General features: G+C 42.8%; 3 protein-coding genes across 3 annotated transcripts in view; all 3 read left to right on the plus strand.

The window, feature by feature from the left end:
- Positions 1–24321, plus strand: part of LOC147302771 (ribonuclease inhibitor-like) — a 192669-nt gene that overhangs the window by 102357 nt on the left and 65991 nt on the right. The gene's annotated exons all lie outside the window — the stretch shown is intronic.
- The window catches only part of LOC147302776 (ribonuclease inhibitor-like), a 71533-nt gene that overhangs the window by 35483 nt on the left and 11729 nt on the right, over positions 1–24321 (plus strand). The window lies entirely within an intron of this gene.
- Positions 17081–23780, plus strand: LOC147302778 (NLR family CARD domain-containing protein 3-like). Its single transcript, XM_086284449.1, has 3 exons — positions 17081–17354; positions 21753–23523; positions 23603–23780. The coding sequence occupies exons 1-3, from the start codon at positions 17081–17083 to the stop codon at positions 23778–23780; spliced, it is 2223 nt and encodes a 740-aa protein (XP_086140575.1).

Below are 24321 nucleotides of genomic sequence, written 5' to 3' on the forward strand. Positions count from 1 at the left end.
TCTCATTTGCCCCAATGGTTCAAGACTCAAGTTAGGCTAAAAACACTGGGACCAGTTTAAATGGGTTCATGTGTGTCAGCTGCATCGTCACTGCTGCTCTTATGTTATGTGTTTTTGTTGAAAACTAGGTGCTGTTTGGCCTTAATGATGTCAAACTTTTCATTCACTTGTTTGCTCCTAAATACGTTTCTATTGCAGGTCTTTTCCAGTTGAAAATGTGAGTGAGCACTACACAAATTACTGACACTGAAATACACTGAAAAGAAAAAAACAAAACTAAATCCAAACAAAAACAACTAAACGAAGTAGTTACACACGTTATAGAATATATATACTGGGCATACAAGCCTGGCCTAAGCTTTCTGTCAGGAAGACTGCAGCAGTCCAGGAGTTGGGTTAACTGTCTTTAAGTCCCACAGAAGAAATGTTTACATCAAAGTGCTTGCCAGGCTTAATCCAAATTAGGTACAGCCATACTTGAACTTATCATTGTATAGTATGTGGGACTATGAGCAATGGTTTTCTGGAAACAGAAACAGGCAATTTTATCATTAGTAGAGTCACAAATAACTAGAAAACAATTGAAAACATAATGTACTCAACACAGCAATATCTCACAATATCCACAAGGGGTCACTATAGCTCATATATTGCCTAAATATCACGTCATACAAATTGCCAATCATAAGGCACGGACATGGCAAGCTAGCCACAGTTAAACTAAACAATAGAAAAGTCCTTTATTTGTAATACCGCTGGATGTAATGACTGCGGGAGATTACAGCCACTGCTATTAACTTAGTGCCAAATAATCCTACCAACATGGTATCAAAGAACTGAGGCATAACTTTAACATGCACAAACAATTATAACAGCTTCATGCGAGTCATCCTGCCAAAAGGACTAACACTCACAGGTTCATAAACACACAACTTAATCACACGAAACAACTGCGATGCTCTGCAGTGGCACCTTTAGTCACTCCCACTCTGCGTGCTGAGCACATGCCCACTGATACGCTTATTTCCTTTGAGTGTGCTTGATTTCTGCCTCTAGACATTCTGAGGCTGAGTCAGAACAGGAAACTTGAGCACACGTGGTCTCATTAAATCAGACAGCTGGAGTCATTTAAAAAGGATCTTTTAAGCAGTGCTGTCCCTCAGCTTCATAGTAGATCCATCTATGGATCAGTTTGAAAATCCTAGCTGTCTTCTTTCCAGTTATCATGTTACAAGATTTTAAGAAAACTTGAACGCTGATCATGAGTTGAATGCCACTGATCTTCAAAATCATCCAAGCTTTTTGATAAATGCACACAAAAGTCGGGTGTCCATGCCACCCGCATGCAAGGTGACAAAAATACCCCAATCAGCCTTTCAAGCTGACAGCTAAAGAAACCATTTCACCAGATTTAGCTTCTTGGATATTGTGTTCACTATACTGTGTTCAAAATGTACTTCTCATTTAATAGAAGAAATGTAATCATGTCAATATAGAGGATTTCAAATTCTCACTCCTGTTAATTAAAAAAAGAAAAAAGTAGGATAAGACATGAGAAACTCGTTGAAAAGGACAGTCTCCATTATAGCACCTCATGGAAGCTTTGTTAGACGACCTGTCATTAAAAACTAGAAAGACCATCCAGCATCGGGAGCTTTCAGACTTCCAGGTATGACAACAAGCCTATTGCTGGTTTGCCCACTCTGACTGTGTCAGTATTTGCTCCACATACCAACTGCTCCGACCCTAAAGTAAGCCAGAATCCCACACAGCCATATGTAGGCACATTCCAACCACAAAGAATAACTGGGGATTCTTCATCCTGTAAACATCCTGGACAACTGGTTTTGGTGGTTTGATGGGAACAGATCCTCACCTGATCAGGAATACCAACGATCACCCCACCACTCATGTCTTGTTGGGAAATGTTTGCAGTCCTCAAGCTGTGAAAGTCATCAGGTGCAGCAGTCATGAATACCATGTAAACATCCCTGTTGGTAGGACAAACAAATAACAGTGGGATTCATTCGAGAAAACAGAACTTGTTTGATTCCCTGTCTGACAAAAAGAAATTAATGCAACGTAAAAATTAGATTTAAAAAATCAGCAGCATCATATGTAACCAGGTCCTAAATTACATATTGTTATAATTACACAAAATTTGTTCTAAAGCCCAAACTGCTCCTGGTATATCTGACTTTTAGCACCTCCAAGCCTGTAGTCATCTTGGTTATTAGTTAGGCCCCTCCCCCGTGTGTCGCTATGTGTATAGGCACTGTTAATGCTAGCATGAACAGATCATTCTTGCTGGCTGTTGTAGTGGCTTGAGCTAACTCTCATCCCAACTGTTTATATTTGGTTATAGGAGCTGGAGTGGGCATTAATGCTCCACAATTTACAAGCTGGGACCTGCCGCTAATCCATGGTTAAAGCCTTTACCCACATCAACACTGCAGGCAGAGGCTAACATCTGCAATACTATTAATAATTACACATAACTGTAGCAACAACAAAGAGAGGCTCGAACAAGAAAGGCTTGAAACCCTTAGAAAAGACTGATCAGAGTTGGTTCAATGAACTCTGATCATGTTCATTCGGAGTTAAGCTCGTGTGTGTTTAGAGACAGAAAGCCATCATGTTACCAGGATTCTCCAGAGAAACACAGAAATAAAGAGCAGAGCCTCCATCTTCATTTAGTGGACAGAGGAATATGATCACAAATCAGTGTGGGCCAAAATTTGTATCTTAAAAACTAGGAGGGGATAAAGTTATACCAACATACTGTAATATTTTTATAATATACACTAGCAAACTTTCATGCTGTGTGTGATATTAAAAATATTGTATTGTGTGATATCACATTCTATTGTGATCCAGCATTTTAATCTGACCTTTGATTTCTAAATGCTTCATTAAACTGTCAAATATACAAATATAGACAACTGTGGGATTTGTCTAAAGTATTTGCATATGCCATAGAAATGTTAGCACTCACAGTTTACTGGGCAAGGTTTATGCAACGTTTCAACAAGACCAGTCCACTTATGACAAACGCGATCATACGAGCATTATAGTACGATGCAGTCTCTGCATGATATGACTATCTATTCAGCTGTAACCTGACAGGGACAAAGTCTAGGAGACAGAAACTGAAGATAGACACCATTTACTGATGGACCTGTTATATTAGGTGACAATTCCACGTGAAAGTCAAAAGAAATGAATACATACAGGGCAAGTCTTTATGAGGCAAACATGATGTGCATCTCACACGAAAGCGATTTAGGTGATTTTCTGTGAGAAATGTGTAAAAAGATCCGTACTCTGAATTTCAGATACTATTGATCTGTTTGTTGTGTGTCTGAGGGTTTACGCAGGGACGTTTTGTGTAAGCACTGATTGCTACAGTAGCATCCAATCAATGCTTACAGTGCAAAGAAACTGGCCTACAGTCTGACAGCTGCATTAATGTCTACACAATCTAAGAGTTTGAAAGATGGACACACGTGAGATGATCATAAATCCACAACAGAATCCTTTCTGTCCTAACATACTGATGAGAAAATAACTGAAGCACTCGTGTCAAGAACAACAACAAAAAAGGGAAACATGCCTAACTTGGATTTCAGTGATTGTGAAAACAAACATATGCAAATGAATTTCCTCTGTGCGCTTTGCCTAATTCAGGAAATCACTATCAATCAAGTTGAGTGTGAGTCAGTGAGTATGTTATGTTCACATAGACTGTTACCTCAGGGGCTGACTTACCAGATGAAATGAACCTTTATGGAACGGAAACCCAGAATTTGTTTCAAGTCACATTTTAGCTTAACCTGCATGGTGGAAAGTGCCTGTACCAGAGACATGATTGTTGCTGCTTAGGTTAAAATATCTAGTATATGTCAATAATGTAACAAAAAAGAAGAAGAAAATCTGTGGCGGTGTAAAAGTCCCACTAAATGCGTCTCTCGGTGTACATCTAAACTATATAACGATTAACCGCCAACTGTGAGTTCAATTTAAATTTTCCTTTACAAATGTGTGTTTGTTTAGGAAGGAAAAAAATGTGTGCGCACAGTGTTCGGCAATATAGACTCAAAGGCAGCACCAAGACTGGCACGAGACTATTTCCACTGCACTGAGGGTGGGAACTCCAGGCCTCGGGGCCGCTGTCCTGCAGGGTTTAGATGTGTCCTTGATCCAACACAGCTGATTTAAATGGCTCATTTTGAACGTTGACATATACATCAAGGAATGGACCAGCCACTGCACTGATGTTAAACCAGTTCAGAAGTTCATTTATCATCATGAACCACCAATTTATGAGCAGACAAACCAAAGTACACTCCAAGATTCAGTTGCTTGTAGAAGCACGTTTAGCAGCAACAGCTCAAAGTCATTGTTTTCTGTATGACTATCAGTCTCTCACATCATTGGGGAGTCATTTAGGCTCACTCTTCTTTATAATGTTGCTTCACTTCATTGAGGTTTGCACAAATTTGTTTATGCAAAACTCACGACCACACTACTTCTATTAAGCTGAGCTTTAAACTTTCTAAAATATAAAACCTGCTAGACACTGGTGTTGTGCCAAAAAGTGATTGTCTGCCAAAAACTGATTTCTGGTATTTGCCAAAAAGTGATTGCTCGTATTTAAACTGCTATAAGTAACTTGTTGGGCTATAATATGTGAAACATATGTCAAATGCTTCCCTCATGGATGACATAAAGTCATCTTGAGCCACAAACAACATTCGTGTAACAAGGTAGAAGCCGCGATCAGTTTTTGGCAGCGACTTTTATATAACCTTTATTTATTTAGTTAAAAAAAATCTCATTAACATTAAACATGTCTTTTGTAAGAGTAAGTTGGCCAAGAGGACAGCAGCAATGGCAGCAAATATTACAATAGTTCAGTAAAAATATTTTAAGTGAGGATAAAGGAGCGGATTGGTTATAATGTAAGTACAGGGTGGGCCATTTATATGGATACACCGTAATAACATGGGAATGGTTGGTGATATTAAAGTCCTGTTTGTGGCACATTAGTATATGTGAGGGGCAAACTCCTCAAGATGGGTGGTGACCATGGTGGCCATTTAGAAGTCGGCCATCTTGGATACAACTTTTGTTTTTTCAATAGGAAGAGGGCCATGTGACACATCAAACTTATTGGTAATGTCACAAGAAAAACAATGGTGTGCTTGGTTTCAACGTAAACCTCCAGCAGAACCAGGCTCAGGGAGGGGCGGGGCCATCTGCTGACCGGTTGGGGTGAGAGAAGGAAGACAGGATGAAGACATGCTGTGGAAGCGAGACAGAGATTAATAACAGATATGATTCAATGCAGAGAGGTCTGTTAATACATAGTGAGTGAACCAACCAACCACAGCATCTGTGGTGAGAGAGTCATCAAGGAGTTCAGGCACTCCATCAAGCTCACAGTCACAGACTCAGGTGAGATTCTAGAGTTGCAGGGCTTCCTCCAGAGCAGCTGTTAGAAACACAGCTGCATCTTCTTTCTCTCACACACAGAAAAGAGTGAGACAGAGTGAGGCATCAGGGAGTTTAATTACCAGCTTTAAGACAAATGAATGAGAGTGCTGAATGATAGCACTCATGAGTGGTGCAGCATGCTTTAATTACTACCCACTAGTGAATGTGTCAGCAGCTGAAACTGTATTAATGGTGATTTAAAGAAACGAGTCCCAGTGTGTAGACCAGGCAAGCTGCTTCACTTGTAACACACTGGCAGAAACCCCAAGTCAGTTAGGATGACTACCTGAACATTTGAATGTTTCCACTGGTCACTGAGGTGGTACGTTACAGGGATCCAGTCTGTTCATTTACAGGACTCTACTAGAGCTGCTTTGCATGACTCACAGTTGAAATAATGCTTCTTTGTCTGATGCAGGGCCTTGGTTCACCCCATCAGTCGTGCAGGGGGTCGTCTGCTCTGCAAAAGTGCACTTTAATGTAAACTGTGCAGCAGTGCTGCAAACTAACCCAGACGAAATAAAAGCACAATGTCAGGAGCTACTGCAGTTCAGCATCAAACGTAGGCCAAATCAATCATTAATATGATTTTCATGATCATCTTGTTTGTCTTAATGTTCTTATGATTCAAAGAAACATCCAGCAGCTGTGAGATCGGCTGTACTGATTTAAAATGAAGTGTGTACGGCCCCAAAGCCTCTGAATGAGCTGCAGATGTGTTTCAAACTCCTGTAACAAAAGCAAACATGTCTGCATACCGGCTAACTTTGTCCACACACTGTTTCTGCTCTGCAGGTTTCACAGATGAAGATGCAAATAGTGGAGGATACGGGGATGGAGGAGATTGGGTTGGACTTTCATTAATAGTTTGTCAGTTAGTTTGGGCTGTTTGTTGTTCCTGCTGCTTCCGCTGTCATCATAATTACCTGCAAGGAACTAAAGCCATTATAGCAGCATCCTCCTGAAAACAACATCTGCTCTGCTTTTCCACAAGAATGAAGATGCAGAGGTCTGGCTTTAGGATCTGAGCTCAGATAACATCTGGAGTTTAAAGCATCATTTTAATCTTCTTCTGCACAAAATGGCTCAGTCGAGTGCTGCCAACTCCAAGAGGTTTTCGGAGGATCGGGTGATGGAGATCTATAAAGTAGGAGTAACATTATATAGCTACTATGTCAAAATTCTATAGTATGGTATATGATATGGCACAGCCCTGCTGTAAAGATCAAATGTGTGACAGTGAAAGGTGCTACAAAGAAGTCGGGAGAGAAATGCTGCAGAAAAGTCTCTTTAGCAAACAACGAGCAAACATAAAGCCCGTCCATTTCACATTTAAGGCAGGTAGTATGTTTGTTTTTCTAATGTTGACAAACTGACCCTCCATCCATCCACTTCTGCTGATCCTTTTCAGGGTCGCGGGGGCGCTGGAGCCTAACCCAGCTGTCTTAGAGCGAGACAGACTGAAGACCTGTCCAGTCCGCTGTCCCTACTAAGTGCATGTCCTTGAAACAGTGGAATAAAAACTAAAGCAATGACAAATAATGATCCTCATCATCAACATTACTACCGAAATGTGAACTAGCAAGTACAGCCTGAGCTCATAGAAACAACATCTTTGTAATCTGTAACAGTTTTGGATTTTTGGACATGTTAAACAACTTTTAAAGGGTTTTTCACAAAGATGCTGAATATTAAATGCAGGATGCCACAGACATCCATTTTAGCCAACAATCTGCCATCTTCACCTCCAGTGTTCAAATAAAACGGAGACGTTGTGACATCAGCAGGAGACAGAGATCAGCTAGAGACACGCAGACAGTTTAAGCAGGCTGCTGTTCAAGTGGAGGCTGGTATGAATCCTGCTTCTGTTTATGTTTCCTGTTGAACAAAAACTTGACCAGAAACTGACATACCAACTTTCAGACTAGCAGATCCATCCTCCTTCCCTCCATCCTCTGTGTGTCCTTCTGTCTGACCTGCAGCTGAGAAACAGGTGTGAGGTGTCAGCTGTCAGGTAGGTGATGAGTGAAGAACAGAACAGAATCCATTTCCTCTTCAAACTGCTGTCAGACATGAGCTGTGTTCCAATTCGTCGGCTGCATCCTTCGGAGGACCCGGCCTTTGCGGTCTACGTGGGCCGGGATGGTGGGGACAGAGAGGCTGTAACTACATCTGCTGGTGTCACTGTGACCTCAGAGCAGTTTACATGAAACATGAAACGAATTACAACTTTTGCGATATTGACCAGCTCATGATGCAGAGTGTAGACTGTATCTGTGATAATGAAAATGATTTAAGGACTGGTTTATGACACGTCTATAAAAAATATAAAGTCTGTACAAATGTGAAACTACAAAGTTAAAAGCAGCTGGAACGACAGCTGTTCAAAGCTGAACACTTACATCAGCCAGAAGACAGAGTGAGTCCTCCATCTCTCTGAAGGAGGCCATCGTGGTGAGCACAGATGCAGCAGCAGTGTGGATGTGTCCACTCTCACAGTGTCGCTCTTTCAAGTTTGTCCTCACATTCTCAAAAAAAGAACATGTCTATGCAGATGCCCAGAGCCTAACAACACACCCGCTATAAAAACTTTTGCACCACCAGATTTTCATATACTTACATTTGAAAGTGTTCGTCTCCTGCATTAACTCCCACTTCGATCACTATCATTATCAGAAAAATATCTCCTGTATGGCCCGCAATGAATCCTGGGATATGTTGGGCCACAAAGGACACACCTGACCCATCCTTCAAATTCAGGGAAATGAAGGACGCATTTGGAAGACTTCAAATTTGAACAGCCTTCGTCGCGTCCATGTGATACAATTTCCTACAAATGTGGCATTCGAAGCATCCTCTCCCTGAATTTGGAAACACCCAATGTGATGATAGAGAGCAGGAAGAACCAGTCTCAACAAGAGACACACACACCTGATTTCCTGTAACTGCAGAGGGGAGGAGCCACCCGAGCAGGTGGGAACAGGAAGAGAAACAGCTGAGCCTCCGTCAGAGCAGCAGGAGGACGGTGGAGCTGAGGCAGGGTGAGTGTTAACACCACATTGTTGTAGTTTTGCTGTCAGAGTCTCTGAGTGTGTTTGTTTGTGTGACTGTAGAGAGAAGAAGAGTCACAGTGAGCTCTGTAGCTGTGATTGGCTCAATAATCACCTTCAATGGACTGAACGCAGAGAACGAGCCGAGGAACCTGACAAACCTGTTTGTGTGTGTGTCTGTGTGTGTGTGTGTGTACCTGTTTAGACATGTTTGTGAGGACAAAGAGTTGGTATGCTACTATGTGGGCTAATAGAGTCCCACAAAATGGCCGTCCTCACGAGTTTGAGGATATTTTTGAGGCTTTTTGGTGTCCTCACTAAAATCTGAAAACAAGTGTCTGTGTGTGTGTCTGTGTGTGTATGTGTCATAAAGAGAGTCGAGTTCACGGTCGCACACTTTCTATCTCAGAGGCTGTATCCCAATTCTTCGGAGCCCCTCTGATGACATGGTCCAAAAAATAAATCAATTGTGGCCACAAAATACTACTTCGTGCGCACGAAATGCTAATTTGTGGGCACGAAACACTTGACCAATAACCGTGATCCTTCCCAGGCCCTTGCAGTTGGTTGACAATAAAATCTATCCCGGCGTCCAGGCCCTGTAAAGCAACTGGGCTCTCAGTATCCTGTTTAAATGTCTCTCCGTAATAATGGTTCCTTGCATTGCAGGCTTTTCAAAATGCATTGTAGCTCATTCCCAGCCTAAAATAAAACTCACTCATACCGTCTCTGTCCACGGTGTATAGGTTTAGCCTACTCTCATGCTTGTGTCTCTACACAGCTGTCCAGGAATTGTATCAATATGATGTTGCCACAAATGCGTAATTCGTTGCCACGTTATACCCATTTCGTGCTCTCGAAAATAGTATTTCGAGGGTATTTTGTGGCCACAATTTATTTATTTTTGGACCATGTCATCAGAGGGGCTCCGTACAATTCAGGTACTATTATTATACTATTAGTGTTAATTGTACTTTCTGCAGTGTTTAAATGATTACATATACACACAGTTACTGTCCCTCCACACATACGACTTGGTTCTCCTTCTATGCCCCAGCTTTGTTTACTTTTTCCCACCGAGGCTTCTAGACTTCTGATTGGCCAGCATTTCTGCACGGTTAGGAATATATCTCCACCTGTTGCTTTGGCATGTTCCTAGCAGTGTTTTCCTTCATTTCTGCCTTTACGTGTGGACGGGATTATTTTTGAAAACAAAAACGGAAAATCTCCGTTCTCAAAAATACCCGTGTACGTGTGGACGTAGCCTCAGTCTATGTATTTACTGCTTTGTGGTGAAGGTCCGTGTCTCATGTCAGTGTGTTTAGTTTGCGTTTCCTCTGTCTCATCTTGTCAATCACTCCCAGCTGTGTCCTGGGACAGGGATAAAGGGCAAAAAAACAAAAACCAACTAAATAAGCAGACAAAAAAAAAAAAAAAAAAAATATATATATATATATATATACACACACACACATACATCAATCACCTGGATCACCTGTTGAGAAAGAAAAAAGAAAACAAGCAGAAGAAAACGAGAGCAATACAATAAACAACATCACAATGATATATAGTAATATAACAGTAAATACTAAATATTAAACATTATTGTGCAGCACATAAGATCAACAGAACACAGTGTGCTTTGAGGTACACTCTAAGAACTAAAACTGATAATTACTTAAATATTTTGGTGCAACACACTGACATTTTAGACCTTCTTCAGAATACTGTATATACTATGGGCATCATGGTGCTGATCCAGAATCCTTACATTATTATTTATTACTAGAGCTACAATAATAAAGCAATGAGGAGGGGGAAGTAATAAATATGAAATAATGTATTTATGATGATTCCATTTGTTTCACTATCCACTCTGTGCAGGGGCAAAGCTTATTACATGTATAGAGATACAATCATTTTACTGCTGTAAAATCCAAATTTTGTCTTATTTAAAATATAAATCTAATATAATCTGCATCTTAATGTATGTTCTTTAAAATACAGCGTGTTTTTAATATATTATAATTATAATAATGCATAATTATGTGGACATGTATATTAGATCGTTTTTTAGTGAAATATAATCCCCCCAGAAGGGCAGGAAATGCTCTGTAACTTACTTTAAAACTAAATATGTTCACTAAAACGGTGACAGAGCTACAGACCCATGACAGCCTTACACAGGTGGCCAGCAGCTGTGACCAGCACTACTTGTGCAGTTAATAAAAGGACAGGTAATGTTTGTCACGCTGTTGCACACACAGCACGCTCGTTTGTTTCAGTTCGTCAAATTGCCACAAGACAACTTACCAACGTGTACGTAATAAGCTAATACTCCTGTGTGCTACACACTACAGTGTACGCTGTACAGCTACTTACTGGGTTTGTCGCATCAGTCTGTGTCTCTGAGTTAACTTGTGTTTCTCTTACAGCTCCGGACCGCAAAAAATGCGCGTGCTCTTTGTGAGCTCGTTCCCGGCTAACCAGCGCGTTCTGCCGTCGAGGGCGATCATTGGTTAAATGTGATCATGTGACTGATGCAAGCCAGATCCTTTTATTTAGCAAAACTGTGATTAATAGTTAAATATTATTGTTGAAGGGCACAGACAGGACTCCGCACGCACGCACACATTAAAAAAAAATAATACTTTTTTTTTTTAAAAAGTTGCCTCAACAAAAGGGCACCTTGGGCACCCATCAGGAAAGGGGCGGGTGCTCAAGCCCCTCTAGCCCCCCCCCCCCCCTCTGCACGTGCCTGTCGCAGAGAACGGGGGTGTGAGAAGACTCCAAAACCTCCCTCCGCCCGCTCATTGTAGTGTTGATGCATGTGTGTTCTAAGGTGCATTTCCCCAGCTTTGGAAAATTCAGAGGCACAGATGAAGCTGGGGTACACAAAAACTGTAAAGCCAGGTGGAAAAGGTTCAGATAAGATGTCTTCCTGTTCCCCCAGTACGTTAAAGGATCCTCTGATCTTGGAATGTTTCTCTCCGACACTCTCCACAATACTAAGGGGTTGGCAGTCCGTTATAATAAAACTCAGGACTGCATGGTCCAGAACAGACTTCCTAGGTGCTTGATTTCAAAATAATAAAACGCATGTTAATTAAAAAATGATGATAAAGCAGTTCAGTGTCAATATAGGCCGACCTGTGTTCATTCTCGGTGCGTTTGTCTCCTCATTTTCATGTTTGGTTCTGTTTTCTTTTTGTTTTTGTTTTTTTTTTGTTTTTTTTTGTTTTTTTTTCTAAATGACATCAGAAACAGCAGTATGCGACATTACGTGATGGCAGAGCTTCAGTTCATCCTTTGTCATTTTTTTTTTTTTTTTTTTAATAAATAGGACAGGGGGAATGAATGTGAGAAAGAGGGGGAGAGAAAGAAAGAAAACCAAAGGGGAGAAGAGACGGTGAGAAGGGGGGGAAGAGAGAAAAAAACAAACAAACAAACAAAAACAAACAGAGGAGACAGCAAACAACAAAGAGCAACATAATAATAGAGAAAACAAAGCACCATCACAATAAACTAGCTAGTCATAGATATCAATATTTACTAAATAATAAACGATATTGTGCAGCATGCAAGATAGACAGCGCACAGTGTGCTTTGAGGCAGCAGCCAAGAAAGCTTTAGTCCGCGTCTATGAATACCCATGTGTGCATACCTGTGTGGATCAGCATGCTTGCATTCCAAAGGTTTCTCCATGTAATGATCTGCTAGGGAGTGTGGGGGGGCCACAGCCCCGTCCTCCAGGGTGTGAAGCGGGTATGGAGGAGATCAAAATTCCAGACATCCAGAGGCCCCCAGAACACAAGAGACCATGGAAGACCAACAGAGGGGCAGCCGCGCCACTGTTCCAGTAAGAGCTGAGGAGAGTCCCAGATGAGGGCTCGCCCAGCAGCCGCGGAGCAGAAGTCAGGGGGAGTTGCAGTGACGCGCCCGTGAGCTCCGCCGGCCCCCAGCTGTGCCTGAGTGACCGAGCCCCAGGCCGAGAGGCCGGGGGCACCCCACCTCCAAAGGGGCCCGAGCGAGCCCCAGGCCCCAGGCCCCGACAAGCGGCCGCCAAGGAGTGAGCCGGTGTGTACCCGGACGCCCACCCCCAGACACAAAGAACCACCAACACACCGACACCTGAGGGAGTCCGCCACCGGCAGGGGAAGTGGTGGTGGGTGGAGATAGGCCTCCAAACCTTGGAGGGCCTGAGGTGTCCCCAGAGAGGTGGCGTCTGATACCCAACCTGACATATAGACACAGACATACAGGCACACACAGACACAAACATCCATTCCCACCCTCATGCTCTCATATGCACTCACTCCACACTCAACCAACGTGGAGACAGACATAAAGAGACGCTGTACACACAATCACACTCCCCAAGCGTACTCTACAAACCGGGTCTAGGTACCCTTGCCCCTGGAGGGGGGAATTGCACCCAGACCCAGGTGGTGTTACCCTTTTCCCTGCGGTGGGGAGAGGCAGACCACCCCGACTCCGCAGCAGCAGGGAGGCCCCACACCCCAGACCGCAGTCGGACGGCCAACTCCTCCTACTAGCCCTCCCGCTCCAGCAGGCCGCAGAGAATGGGGGTGGGAGAAGACTCCAAACCTCCCTCCACCCGCTCATTGTAGTGTTGATGCATATGTGTTCTAAGGTGCAATTAAAACCCAGGAGGGCATGGAGCTACCTGCCAAGGAGCAGCAGGTAAGCGCATAGTCCCTCCTGCTAGCCCTCAATGTCTAAGTGTATTTAAAATTGAGAGGTGGGCAACGACGTCAGGGGTGAGGTATACACCCTGATGGTAATTTGGACTCCGTGATTGTGCCCACCCCCAAGATCCTATATGTATGTGTAATGAGAGTGTGAATAATGTGAATGTCTAAGTTGTGGGATAAAATTGAGGCAGAGGCAGCCAGAAGGGGACAGAGGGGGAGGGGGGGGGGGTAGCCTCCTCTGCACCCTGGTGACATACCCCCACTCCAAGGCCCTGCATGTGTGGGTGGTTGTGGAGGAGCGGGAAGAGGGAGGCAGCTGGAGATGGGGAGGGAAGGAAGGGAGGGGCAGGTAACCCCTCCCTGGGGCCAGCTCCCCCGCTGACCCCAGTAGGCACTCCCACCCTCCGCGACCCGCCAGGGAAGGGGGGCCCAGGCCCATCAGACCGGGGCCCAGTGCAGTAGCGCCCCCCGGCTCCACAGAGCCCTGGACAGTCCACCCAACCCCACCACAGAGAAAACTGCACCCACCCCACCAACCACACATCTTCCAGACTACATAAGACGGTAAACGCCCAGGCTGAGATCTTCCTCCACCTCTCCTGTATCTCCCCCTCCTGCAGAGAGTTCCTGAAGAGAAGAAAGCTCCTGCAAGATGTGACCATCCCCCCCACCAGTTGAAGAGCCCCCCAGGCGGCTCGACGCACCGGCGGCACCCTGCTCCAGGGCCGGGCCCCCATGCACCCACCCGCCCACAACCCCGGCAACACACCAACCAGGACCCAAGCCCCCGAGGCCCGGCCCGGGCCCCAGCCCAGAGACGGAGCGCCCCCAAAACCTCACGCCCATCCCGGACCCACCCAGGGGCAGCCAGGTTGCCAGGTCAGTAACCCACGTCCGTCAGCACAGACCCTCCCCTAGCCCCGCTGCACGCAGCCGCGAGGAAACAGTCACCTGAGAGCCAACAGAGCCCCCAACCGGACGTGACCGCTACCCCGGGTTGAGCCCCCCAAGGAAGATGCCTCCGGGGAACCCCCCGACGCCCTAAGCCTGTCCCTACCCCCTCACCAATCACAACAGTGAAGGCGGGACCAAACTATGACCCCCCACCCCCACTAGGTGATGGAGCTGATAAAAGGGGCCCAGAGCAATTGATCTGATGTGGTGGCAGAGGCTGTGTCAAGACTAATGTAATCTAATAGATAATTTCTATATTGGTTAGAATTAAGATTATTTTTATTTTTCCAGTTCATGAGGACTGTTTTCTTGGCTATGCATAGGGCAGTGAAGATCATATGGGCTATATTCTTTTCTGAAGTGACATTATCTAAGCTGCCCAGTAGACACACTAAGGGGGAAGTTGGAATGTTACATTTCAGACACTTTGATAAGTCTTCACATATCTCGCGCCAAAACTTTTGCACTGGTGGACAGAACCAAAGAGCATGGATGTAATTGTCTGGTGTATTGCCTTGACAGTGTGAGCAGTTGTTGGAAGATGTAAAGCCCATCTTGAACATCCGATGACCTGTATAGTGCACTCTATGAAGTATTTTGTATTGTATTAATTGCAGACTGGGATTTTTAATTAATTTAAAAGTTTTTAAGCAAATCTGAGACCAGAAGTTTTGGTCTAGGTTGACTGATAAATCTGCTTCCCACTTTGCAGTAGGAAGGGATATTGATTCATCTAATTTAGAAAGTGTTCTGTATATTTTAGATAATAATTTGGGGGATTTAAGAGTAAGAAAATGTGCCGCACTTAGTGGTGTTTGTAATTCAACTTGACTGAGGTTAAATTTCTTTTTTACTATGGATTTAATTTGTTGATATTCTAAAAACCTTGTCTTGTTGATCCCATATTGTTCAACTAGTCTGTCAAATGGAATAAATTCTGTTCCCTCTAATATATGTTCTAAGTATTTAATTCCTTTACAACTCCATTCTGGGAAATTAATCATATTATTGTTTTGTAATATGTCAGGGTTATTCCAGATAGGTGTACGTTTGCATGGGATTAATGAAGACTCCGTTATTTTTAGAAACTCCCACCATGCTGTTAGAGAAAAGCTGATGTTGATACTTTTAAAGCATTCATGTCTTTTGATGTTTGAGCTAATAAATGGTAGGTCTGAAATCTCTAGATCCTTGCATAGTGCCTGTTCAACATCTAGCCAGGGCTCAACTAAGAAGGTATGTTTTAACCATTCTGAGATGAACTGAAGCCTGTTGGCTAAGAAGTATTGGTGAAAATTAGGCAGATCTAATCCTCCTCTATCCTTGGTTCTTTGTAGAGTTTTTAAGCTAATACGCGGGGGTTTATCTTTCCAAAGGAATTTGGAAATATATGAATCCAGAGATCTGAACCAATCTTGTGATGGTTTGTTAGGGATCATCAAAAATAAGTAATTTATTTTTGGCAAGATCATCATTTTTTTAGTGGCGACCCTTCCCATGAGTGATATGGGTAAAGATTTCCATCTAGTCAGATCGCCTTCTACTTTCTTTAGAAGTGGGATGTGGTTTAGTTTAGTTAAGTCTGAAAGCTTAGGAGAGACATTAATACCTAAATATTTAATATTTCCGGATTGCAGTGGGGCAGAGGAAGAATTATGGAAGGAGCAGTTAATGGGGAGAACTGTAGATTTTGGCCAGTTAATTGAATAATCTGAAACTCTTGAAAACCAGTTTATTAAAGTAATTACCTCAGAGAGGTTGGTTTGTGTGTTTTGCAGAAAAAGCAACACATCATCCGCATAGAGACTGATTTTATGTTCTATGTTCTTACATTTTATGCCCTTAATTGTTGTAGCCTGTCATGTTTGGTTCTGTAATGCCTGAACACTGAGGAGGTGCTTTTGATTGTGTAACAAAGCTCAGCAGAATAGAAAATAAATAATTTACACTGCAAGTCACATTGCTGTTTTTCCTATTCTGATAGATTACACTGAAACAAAGACAGACAAACTATTCCCTTATTTGCAGTTAAAAGATCAAAATGATCCCACACAGCAGAAACATTTTTTTTTCTTTCAAGCTCAATTTTGTTATGGAGAGATGTTTTTTTTTTTTTTTTTTTTATCTTTGCGAGAGTAATTTTGGTTTTTTGGGGGGTTTTTTGGTGGCGACTCATCCCATTGACAGATGCAGATGCGGTACCTTTTAAACACAGTTTAGCGCGTTGGTAATGAGCGATACAGCAGCTGTATCGATCACGTGACTTTTTCTTAAAGCGACACACGCACCGATACAGGTTTCGCTCTGTGAGCTTGATACAAGCGTCGGTGCATCAGTGTTGCTGGACCCATCACTACTATATAGTGATGTGTTGTGGTGCTTTGCTCCCACCCCTTGTGTTCTGTGTTTTCGTCTTCCCTTCGTGTACTATTAGTTTTTAGGTTTTTGCTTAGTTTCCATGCTCACCTTCGCCATTTCTGTTTGTATCACCATGTGATGAATAAACTCACTTGCATCTGAGCTGCCTGCATAAAGGGTCCTTTAATAATTTACACACGGCTCGCAAACCGTGACAAAAACACTGGAAAAATTGGGCTGTTCTAAAACGTTTGACGGGTAGTGTATATATTTAGTTTATATATTTTCTTTATTTATAATAGTTTGTTTTATATTGTAGCAAAGTGTTACTTGGATACTTCTCTATGTGCTTCTTCATGTGCAATTTTGTTGCATTCTGAGCCTAAGAAATTTATTGGTGGTAGTGATGAACTGCTGTTAGAATCAAGTTAAATTCTGATAAATCAGACAATTACCTCTCCAGCTGTTGTTACAGTCTTTGTTTATCGGGTCCTTACAGGGTAAAAGATGACGACACCTAAAGAAATCCTTCTGGGGACTTTGGAGGATTTGGGACGTGATGACTTTGAAAAATTTAAGTGGCATCTGAAGAACGGGTCTGTAGAAGGTTTACCAGCAATCCCAGTGAGTAAACTGGAGAATGCAGAGAGGACGGACATAGTGGATCTGATGTTTGATACCTACTCTATCAACACTTTTGAAGTCACTAAAAATCTTTTGGGGAGGATAAACAAGAATGATCTGTTGGAGAATTTAAATAAAACCATCCCAGAACCCACAGGTAAGTCAGGGAATGACTAAACAAAAAATACATAAACAATAAAAACATTAGTTAACATTACACAGGTGCCATTAAAATCCATATAAATAATAAATCCAAAACACTTGCCAACACTTTCAGGAGTGAGAGACTGCAGAAAGCCAACAGTTTGTGTTTTATGCATCTGCACAAATAACCTCCTGTGTACACATGAATATCTGCTCTTTGGGTTGGTTTGATTAAAATGGGACCAGCAGCAGGTTTTCTGCCCATTTTACAGATTTATATTGTGAGATTGGTTTTAGAGCTGTTTTATCAAAATAAATGAGGCGACAACAACAGTTTGGGACACGTCACAAATATGATCAAAGTGCTTTCTCTTAAATCTATTTACCAGTTGAAGGTAAAGTTAAAAAAATGGCTGCCATTTCTTTCTGCTGTTTGGAGACCCAAACAAAAAAATGCCCACACAGTAAATGCTTTTTATTATGGTTTATAAACAGGACACTAAGGTGATTGGTCAAAGGTTGGAGGAAAGCCACAGTTCTCCTTATTTGACTGAAATCCACCATTTCAGCTCATGTTTTTTCTTCTGCAGCTTTCTGGGAGATTCCACTTCAGCCTTCTGCTGGCAACGCTCCCGTTACCAAGCTTCCCTTAGGCAGCATCATTAGAAGACATAGCATACATTTACACTGCTATGCAGATGATACCCAGCTCCATCTGTCCATGAAGTCAGATAACACACACCAATTAGTTAAACTGCAGGAATGTCTTAAAGACATAAAGACCTGGATGGCCGCTAACTTTCTGCTTCTTAATTCAGATCAAACTGAGGTTATTGTACTCGGCCCTGAAAATCTTAGAAATATGGTATCTAAGCAGATTCTTACTCTGGATGGCATTACCTTGGCCTCCAGTAACACTGTGAGGAACCTTGGAGTCATTTTTGACCAGGACATGTCCTTCAACGCACATATTAAACAAATATGCAAGACTGCTTTCTTCCATTTGTGCAACATCTCTAAAGTTAGAAATATCCTGTCTCAGAGTGACGCTGAAAAACTAGTTCTGTCATGGTCCTGGGTCGTTCAGCGTTTTGTTTCATTTTTGGTATCACCTTGTGTACTTTGTGTTAATTCTGATTTTGTATTAGTTCTTAGGTTGATCTCTACCTGTGTCTTTCCTCTGTGTTCTGTTCGTGTCCCCGAGTTTGTGTTGTAAAACAGTCTGTTTCCTATTTTACTTTGAAGGTTTGTGTCTCGTCTTGTGAATTAGGATCAGCTGTGCTCCCCTCCTGTGTGTCATTCCCTCATTACCTTGTGTGTATTTATAGTATGTGTCTGCCTGTGTTCCTCGTTGTGTCGTCTGCATTACTGTGTTAATCAGTGTTACTACTCGTCTCTCTATCCAGCCTTCTTTGTGTCATCTCTGTGTATTCCCCGCTGTCCTTATGTTTTCAGGTTTGTCTGTTACAGTGGCAAAAGTATTCGGCCCCCTTGAACTTTTCCACATTTTGTCACATTACAGCCACAAACATGAATCAGTTTTATTTGAATTCCAGGTGAAAGACCAACACAAAGCGGTGTACACGTGAGAAGTGGAACGAGAATCATACATGACTCCAAACATTTTTTACAAATAAATAACTGCAAAGTGGGGTGTGCGTAATTATTCAGCCCCCTTTGGTTTGAGTGCAGTCAGTTGCACATAGACGTTGCCTGATGAGTGCTAATGACTAAATAGAGTGCACCTGTGTGTAATCGAACAAGGCCGAACAAGGAGAGTGCTGATCCGAAATGCAGCCAAGAGGCCCATGGTGACTCTGGACGAGCTGCAGAGATCTACAGCTCAGGTGGGGGAATTATTAGTCGTGCACTGCACAAAGTTGGCCTTTATGGAAGAGTGGCAAGAAGAAAGCCATTGTTAACAGAAAACCATAAGAAGTCCCGTTTGCAGTTTGCCACAAGCCATGTGGGGGACACAGCAAACATGTGGAAGAAGCTGCTCTGGTCAGATGAGACCAAAATGGAACTTATTGTTCAAAATGCAAAACGCTATGTGTGGTGGAAAACTAACACTGCACATGACTCTGAACACACCATCCCCACTGTCAAATATGGTGGTGGCAGCATCACACTCTGGGGGTGCTTCTCTTCAGCAGGGACAGGGAAGCTGGTCAGAGTTGATGGGAAGATGGATGGAGCCAAATACAGGGCAATCTTGGAAGAAAACCTCTTGGAGTCTGCAAAAGACTTGAGACTGGGGCGGAGGTTCCCCTTCCAGCAGGACAACGACCCTGAACATAAAGCCAGGGCAACAATGGAATGGTTTAAAACAAAACATGTCCATGTGTTAGAACGGCCCAGTCAAAGTCCAGATCTAAATCCAATCCAGAATCTGTGGCAAGATCTGAAAACTGCTGTTCACAAACGCTGCCCATCTAATCTGACTGAGCTGGAGCTGTTTTGCAAAGAAGAATGGGCAAAGATTTCAGTCTGTAGATGTGCAAAGCTGGTAGAGACAGACCCTAAAAGACTGGCAGCTGTAACTGCAGCAAAAGCTGGTTCTACAAAGTATTGACTCAGGGGGCTGAATAATTACGCACACCCCACTTTGCAGTTATTTATTTGTACAAAATGTTTGGAATGATGTATGATTTTCGTTCCACTTCTCACGTGTGCACCACTTTGTGTTGGTCTTTCACCTGGAATTCCACTAACATTGATTCATGTTTGTGGCTGTAATGTGACAAAATGTGGAAAAGTTCAAGGGGGCCGAATACTTTTGCAAGCCACTGTAGTTTTTCCAGTTTAGGTTTATGTTTAGTTCTGCCCTCACCTTGGTTTGTTCACTGTAAATAAAACCTCACTCGCATCTCCACCACTGTCTGCAACTTGGGTCCTCATTTAACTCCACCGCACGACTGCTGCCCCAGCCGTGACAAGTTTATGCATTTATTACGTCAAGGCTGGATGACTGTAATTCATTATTATCAGCAAGTCCTAAAAACTCGCTGAAAAGGCTTCAGTTAATCCAAAATGCTGCAGCAAGAGTCCTGACAGGGACTAGAAAGAGAGAGCAGATTTCTCCTGTATCGACTTCCTGTTAAATCCAGAATTGAATTCAAAATCCTGCTCCTCACATACAAGGTCTTAAATAATCAGGCCCCATCTTATCTTAATGACCTTGTAGTACCATATCCCCCTATTAGAGCACTTCGCTCTCGCTCTGCAGGCCTACTTGTTGTTCACAGAGTATTTAAAAGTAGAATGGGAGGGAGAGCCTTCAGTTTTCAGGACCCAAAAAGATAGTTGGGGTTTTTTCTGTTGTATTATTGTAGGTTCTTTATCTTACAATATAAAGCACATTGGGGTGACTGTTGTTGTTATTTGGAGGAATTAATAAAAAAAACTTTTATACTTGAAATTCTTTCATTTATTCTACATATTTATTCATCACTGGCTCCATAGTGTTGTTTATGTAATATGTGAAATGTTGCTAGTATTGATTTGGTGCTGTATAAATAAACACAATTAAATCGAATGTGTCTCTATAAAACCTGCCCTCAGTTATAACCCAAGTGTCAGGGCTCAATGGCTCATGAAAAGGAATGGAGTCAAGCACAGAACCAAAAAACGGAGGCTGAGTGACTTTTAACAGAAATGTATTTTACTAGATTTCTTGACGGAGAAAGCTGAATCACGGCTAAATTCAACAGCAAGCGAGGTATTATGAGAAGTGCAGAGCTGAGGCCAGAACATAAGCTGAGGCAGGTCAAAGGAACAACAGGGGCAGAATCGGGCGAATAGAAACTATCCAGGATCACTGGAACAAAGGAGATAATAATCAGAGTGGTCCACAGTGTAGTGAATGAGTCCAAGATTTAAAAACTAAGAGGTGTTACGTGGCTGCAGGTGGAGATCAGCTGGAGGAGGAGATGAATTAAATCTGGGTACAGAGTGAGATGTGGGTGCACAGGGAGGCAGGCAGGTGAGGATGGCAGTTTGCAAGAGTGAGTTTTCCCAGCAGTGGCAGGCCAGAATCCTGAGGCGTGACTTATGGCGAGAGTTGGAAGATATATCCAGGTGCCGACTAGGGAACAGGAAAAGAGGGTTACGCGAAACAAGCTGAGGAGCACAAGACAAAATGTGAGGCAGAGAACTGACTGTGGTAAGCACACAATCTGGAGAAGGTTCATTGTGAGTGCTGCTCATAGATACTGCCGGAGTAATTGGCAACAGGTGAGGAGCAGGGAGGAGTGAGGAGGGCTCCACCCAGGCGAGGAGAGCTGATGCTGTGGAAAGTTACTCAGACTCACTCGGATCATGACACCAAGAGTCCAGTGAACTGAACACATAACCACAGTAACCAGAATGCAGTTTTCTCATTTGTGTCATTTGCTGTTTATTCATGCAGAGATTCTCACTGAGTGTCAGCTCAAACTCAAGTCAGACCTGAAGCAGAAGTTCCAGTGTGTGCTCGAGGGGATTTCTACAACAGAAAACCCGACCCTCCTGAGTCAGATCTACACAGAGCTCTACATCACAGGGGGAGGGACTGCAGAGGTCAATGATGAACATGAGGTCAGACAGATTGAAACAGCATCCAGGAAACCAGACAGACCAGAAACAACCATCAGACAAGAAGACATCTTTAAACTCCCACCTGGAAGAGATAAACCAATCAGAACAGTGCTGACAATGGGAGTGGCTGGCATTGGGAAAACAGTCCTAACACAGAAGTTCACTCTGGACTGGGCTGAAGACAAAGCCAACCAGGACATCCAGTTCATGTTTCCATTCACTTTCAGAGAGCTGAATCTGCTGAAAGAGGAAAAGTTCAGCTTGGTGGAACTTGTTCATCACATCTTTACTGAAACCAAAAAAGCAGGAATCTACATCTTTGAAGACTTCCAGGTTGTGTTCATCTTTGATGGTCTGGATGAGTGTCGACCTCCTCTGGACTTCCACAAAACTACAATCCTGACTGACCCTAGAAAGTCCACCTCAGTGGATGTGCTGCTGATAAACCTCATCAGGGGGAAACTGCTTCCCTCTGCTCGCCTCTGGATAACCACACGACCTGCAGCAGCCAATAAGATCCTTTGTGACATTGTTGACATGGTGACAGAAGTCAGAGGGTTCACTGACCCACAGAAGGAGGAGTACTTCAGGAAGAGATTCGGAGATTCGGAGCAGGCCAGCAGCATCATCTCCCACATCAAGACATCACGAAGCCTCCACATCATGTGCCACATCCCAGTCTTCTGCTGGATCACTGCTACAGTTCTGGAGTTTGTCATGAAGAATAAAGAGAGTCAAGATCTGCCTAAGACTCTCACAGAGCTCTACCTACGCCTTGTGCTATTTCACCTAAAAACGAAGGACATCAAGTATGATGGAGGAGCTGAGACAGAGTCGTGCAGGAAGATCATTGAGTCTCTGGGAAAACTGGCCTTTGATCAGCTGCAGAAAGGAAACCTGATCTTCTATGAATCAGACCTGACAGAGTGTGGCATCGATATCAGAGCAGCCTCAGTGTACTCAGGAGTGTTCACACAGATCTTTAAAGCTGATGAGTGCCACATGTTCAAGAACGTTGTTTACTGTTTCATCCATCTGAGCATTCAGGAGTTCTTTGCTGCTCTTCATGTCTATCTGACCTTCATCAACTCTGGAGTCAACCTGCTTAAGAAACAATCTCCTCGCTTTAAAATCTTCCAGAAAACACTTACTGTAAAAGACTTCTACCAGAGTGCTGTGGACAAAGCCTTAAAGAGTCCAAATGGACACCTGGACTTGTTCCTCCGCTTCCTCCTGGGTCTTTCACTGCAGACCAATCAGGATCTTCTATGCATGCTGACACAGACAGGAAGTAGCTCACAGACCAATCAGGAAACAGTCCAGTACATCAAGAAGAAGCTCAGTGGGAAACTGTCTGCAGAGAAAAGCATCAACCTGTTCCACTGTCTGAATGAACTGGATGATCGTTCTCTAGTGGAGGAGATCCAACAGTCCCTGAGTTCAAGACGTCTCTCCACAGATCAACTGTCTCCTGCTCAGTGGTCGGCTCTGGTCTTCATCTTACTGTCATCAGATCTGGATGAGTTCGATCTGGAGAAATACTCCCGTTCAGAGAAGGCATTTTTGAAGCTGCTGCCAGTGGTCAAAGCATCCAAGAAAGTGCTGTAAGTGAATCTATGAACAAATATGTTTAATAATGCTAGATGAATAAAAGAATATGTCTCCATTGTTATTCTTCCTCAGGCTGAGTTATTGTAAACTCTCAAAAAGAAGCTTTGAAGCTTTGTCTGAAATTCTCAGCTCCCCATCCAATCATCTGAGAGAGCTGGACCTGAGCTCGAACTACCTGCAGGATTCAGAATTGGATTTGCTGTGTGTTGGACTAAAGAGTCCTGACTGTAAACTTGAAACTCTCAGGTAAGGATACAGACTTTTTGACACTTTTTGACTCTTAAATCTGTAAGTTTATCTTGATGCGGACGTTCAAAGTCAGCACAATTTTCCTTTTAAGTTCCTGAGTTTATATTTTTGACTGTCAGGTTGTCTGGACAGATGTTTTTATTTTATTTTATTTTTTTACTTGTCCCTAAAGTCAGAACTAAACCCACATGTAGATGACTTTCTGTTACTGGAGCAGCCTTCCTGAAGACAGCAGTGTGTTTTCATGCTTTTAAAGCCAAACTCACCTTTCAGACCTGGCTTTCATTTATTATCTACTTTTGTTTGTTTATTATATATTTATTTCTACTGTTTAACTACTGCTCACATCTGTTATCCTCCTTTTTAATTGTTCATTTCTTTTTACCCAGTGTTTCTATATTGCACTTTGTATTTGTCATCTATATTTATCATGCACTACTTTGCTCATTTATTGTTTGCTTTTAATGTTATTAAATTCCGGTCCTTTGGTATTCTTTACGGCCAAAAAGACACGGCTCAAAAGTGGTCTTTTTACTTTAAAA

Source organism: Aulonocara sp. 'chitande type north' Nkhata Bay, linkage group LG23, assembly GCF_057382095.1.
Source record: "Aulonocara sp. 'chitande type north' Nkhata Bay isolate Kocher_YH1m ecotype deep benthic linkage group LG23, A_spYH_male_GT1.1, whole genome shotgun sequence".
In the NCBI taxonomy this organism is placed as follows: domain Eukaryota; kingdom Metazoa; phylum Chordata; class Actinopteri; order Cichliformes; family Cichlidae; genus Aulonocara; species Aulonocara sp. 'chitande type north' Nkhata Bay.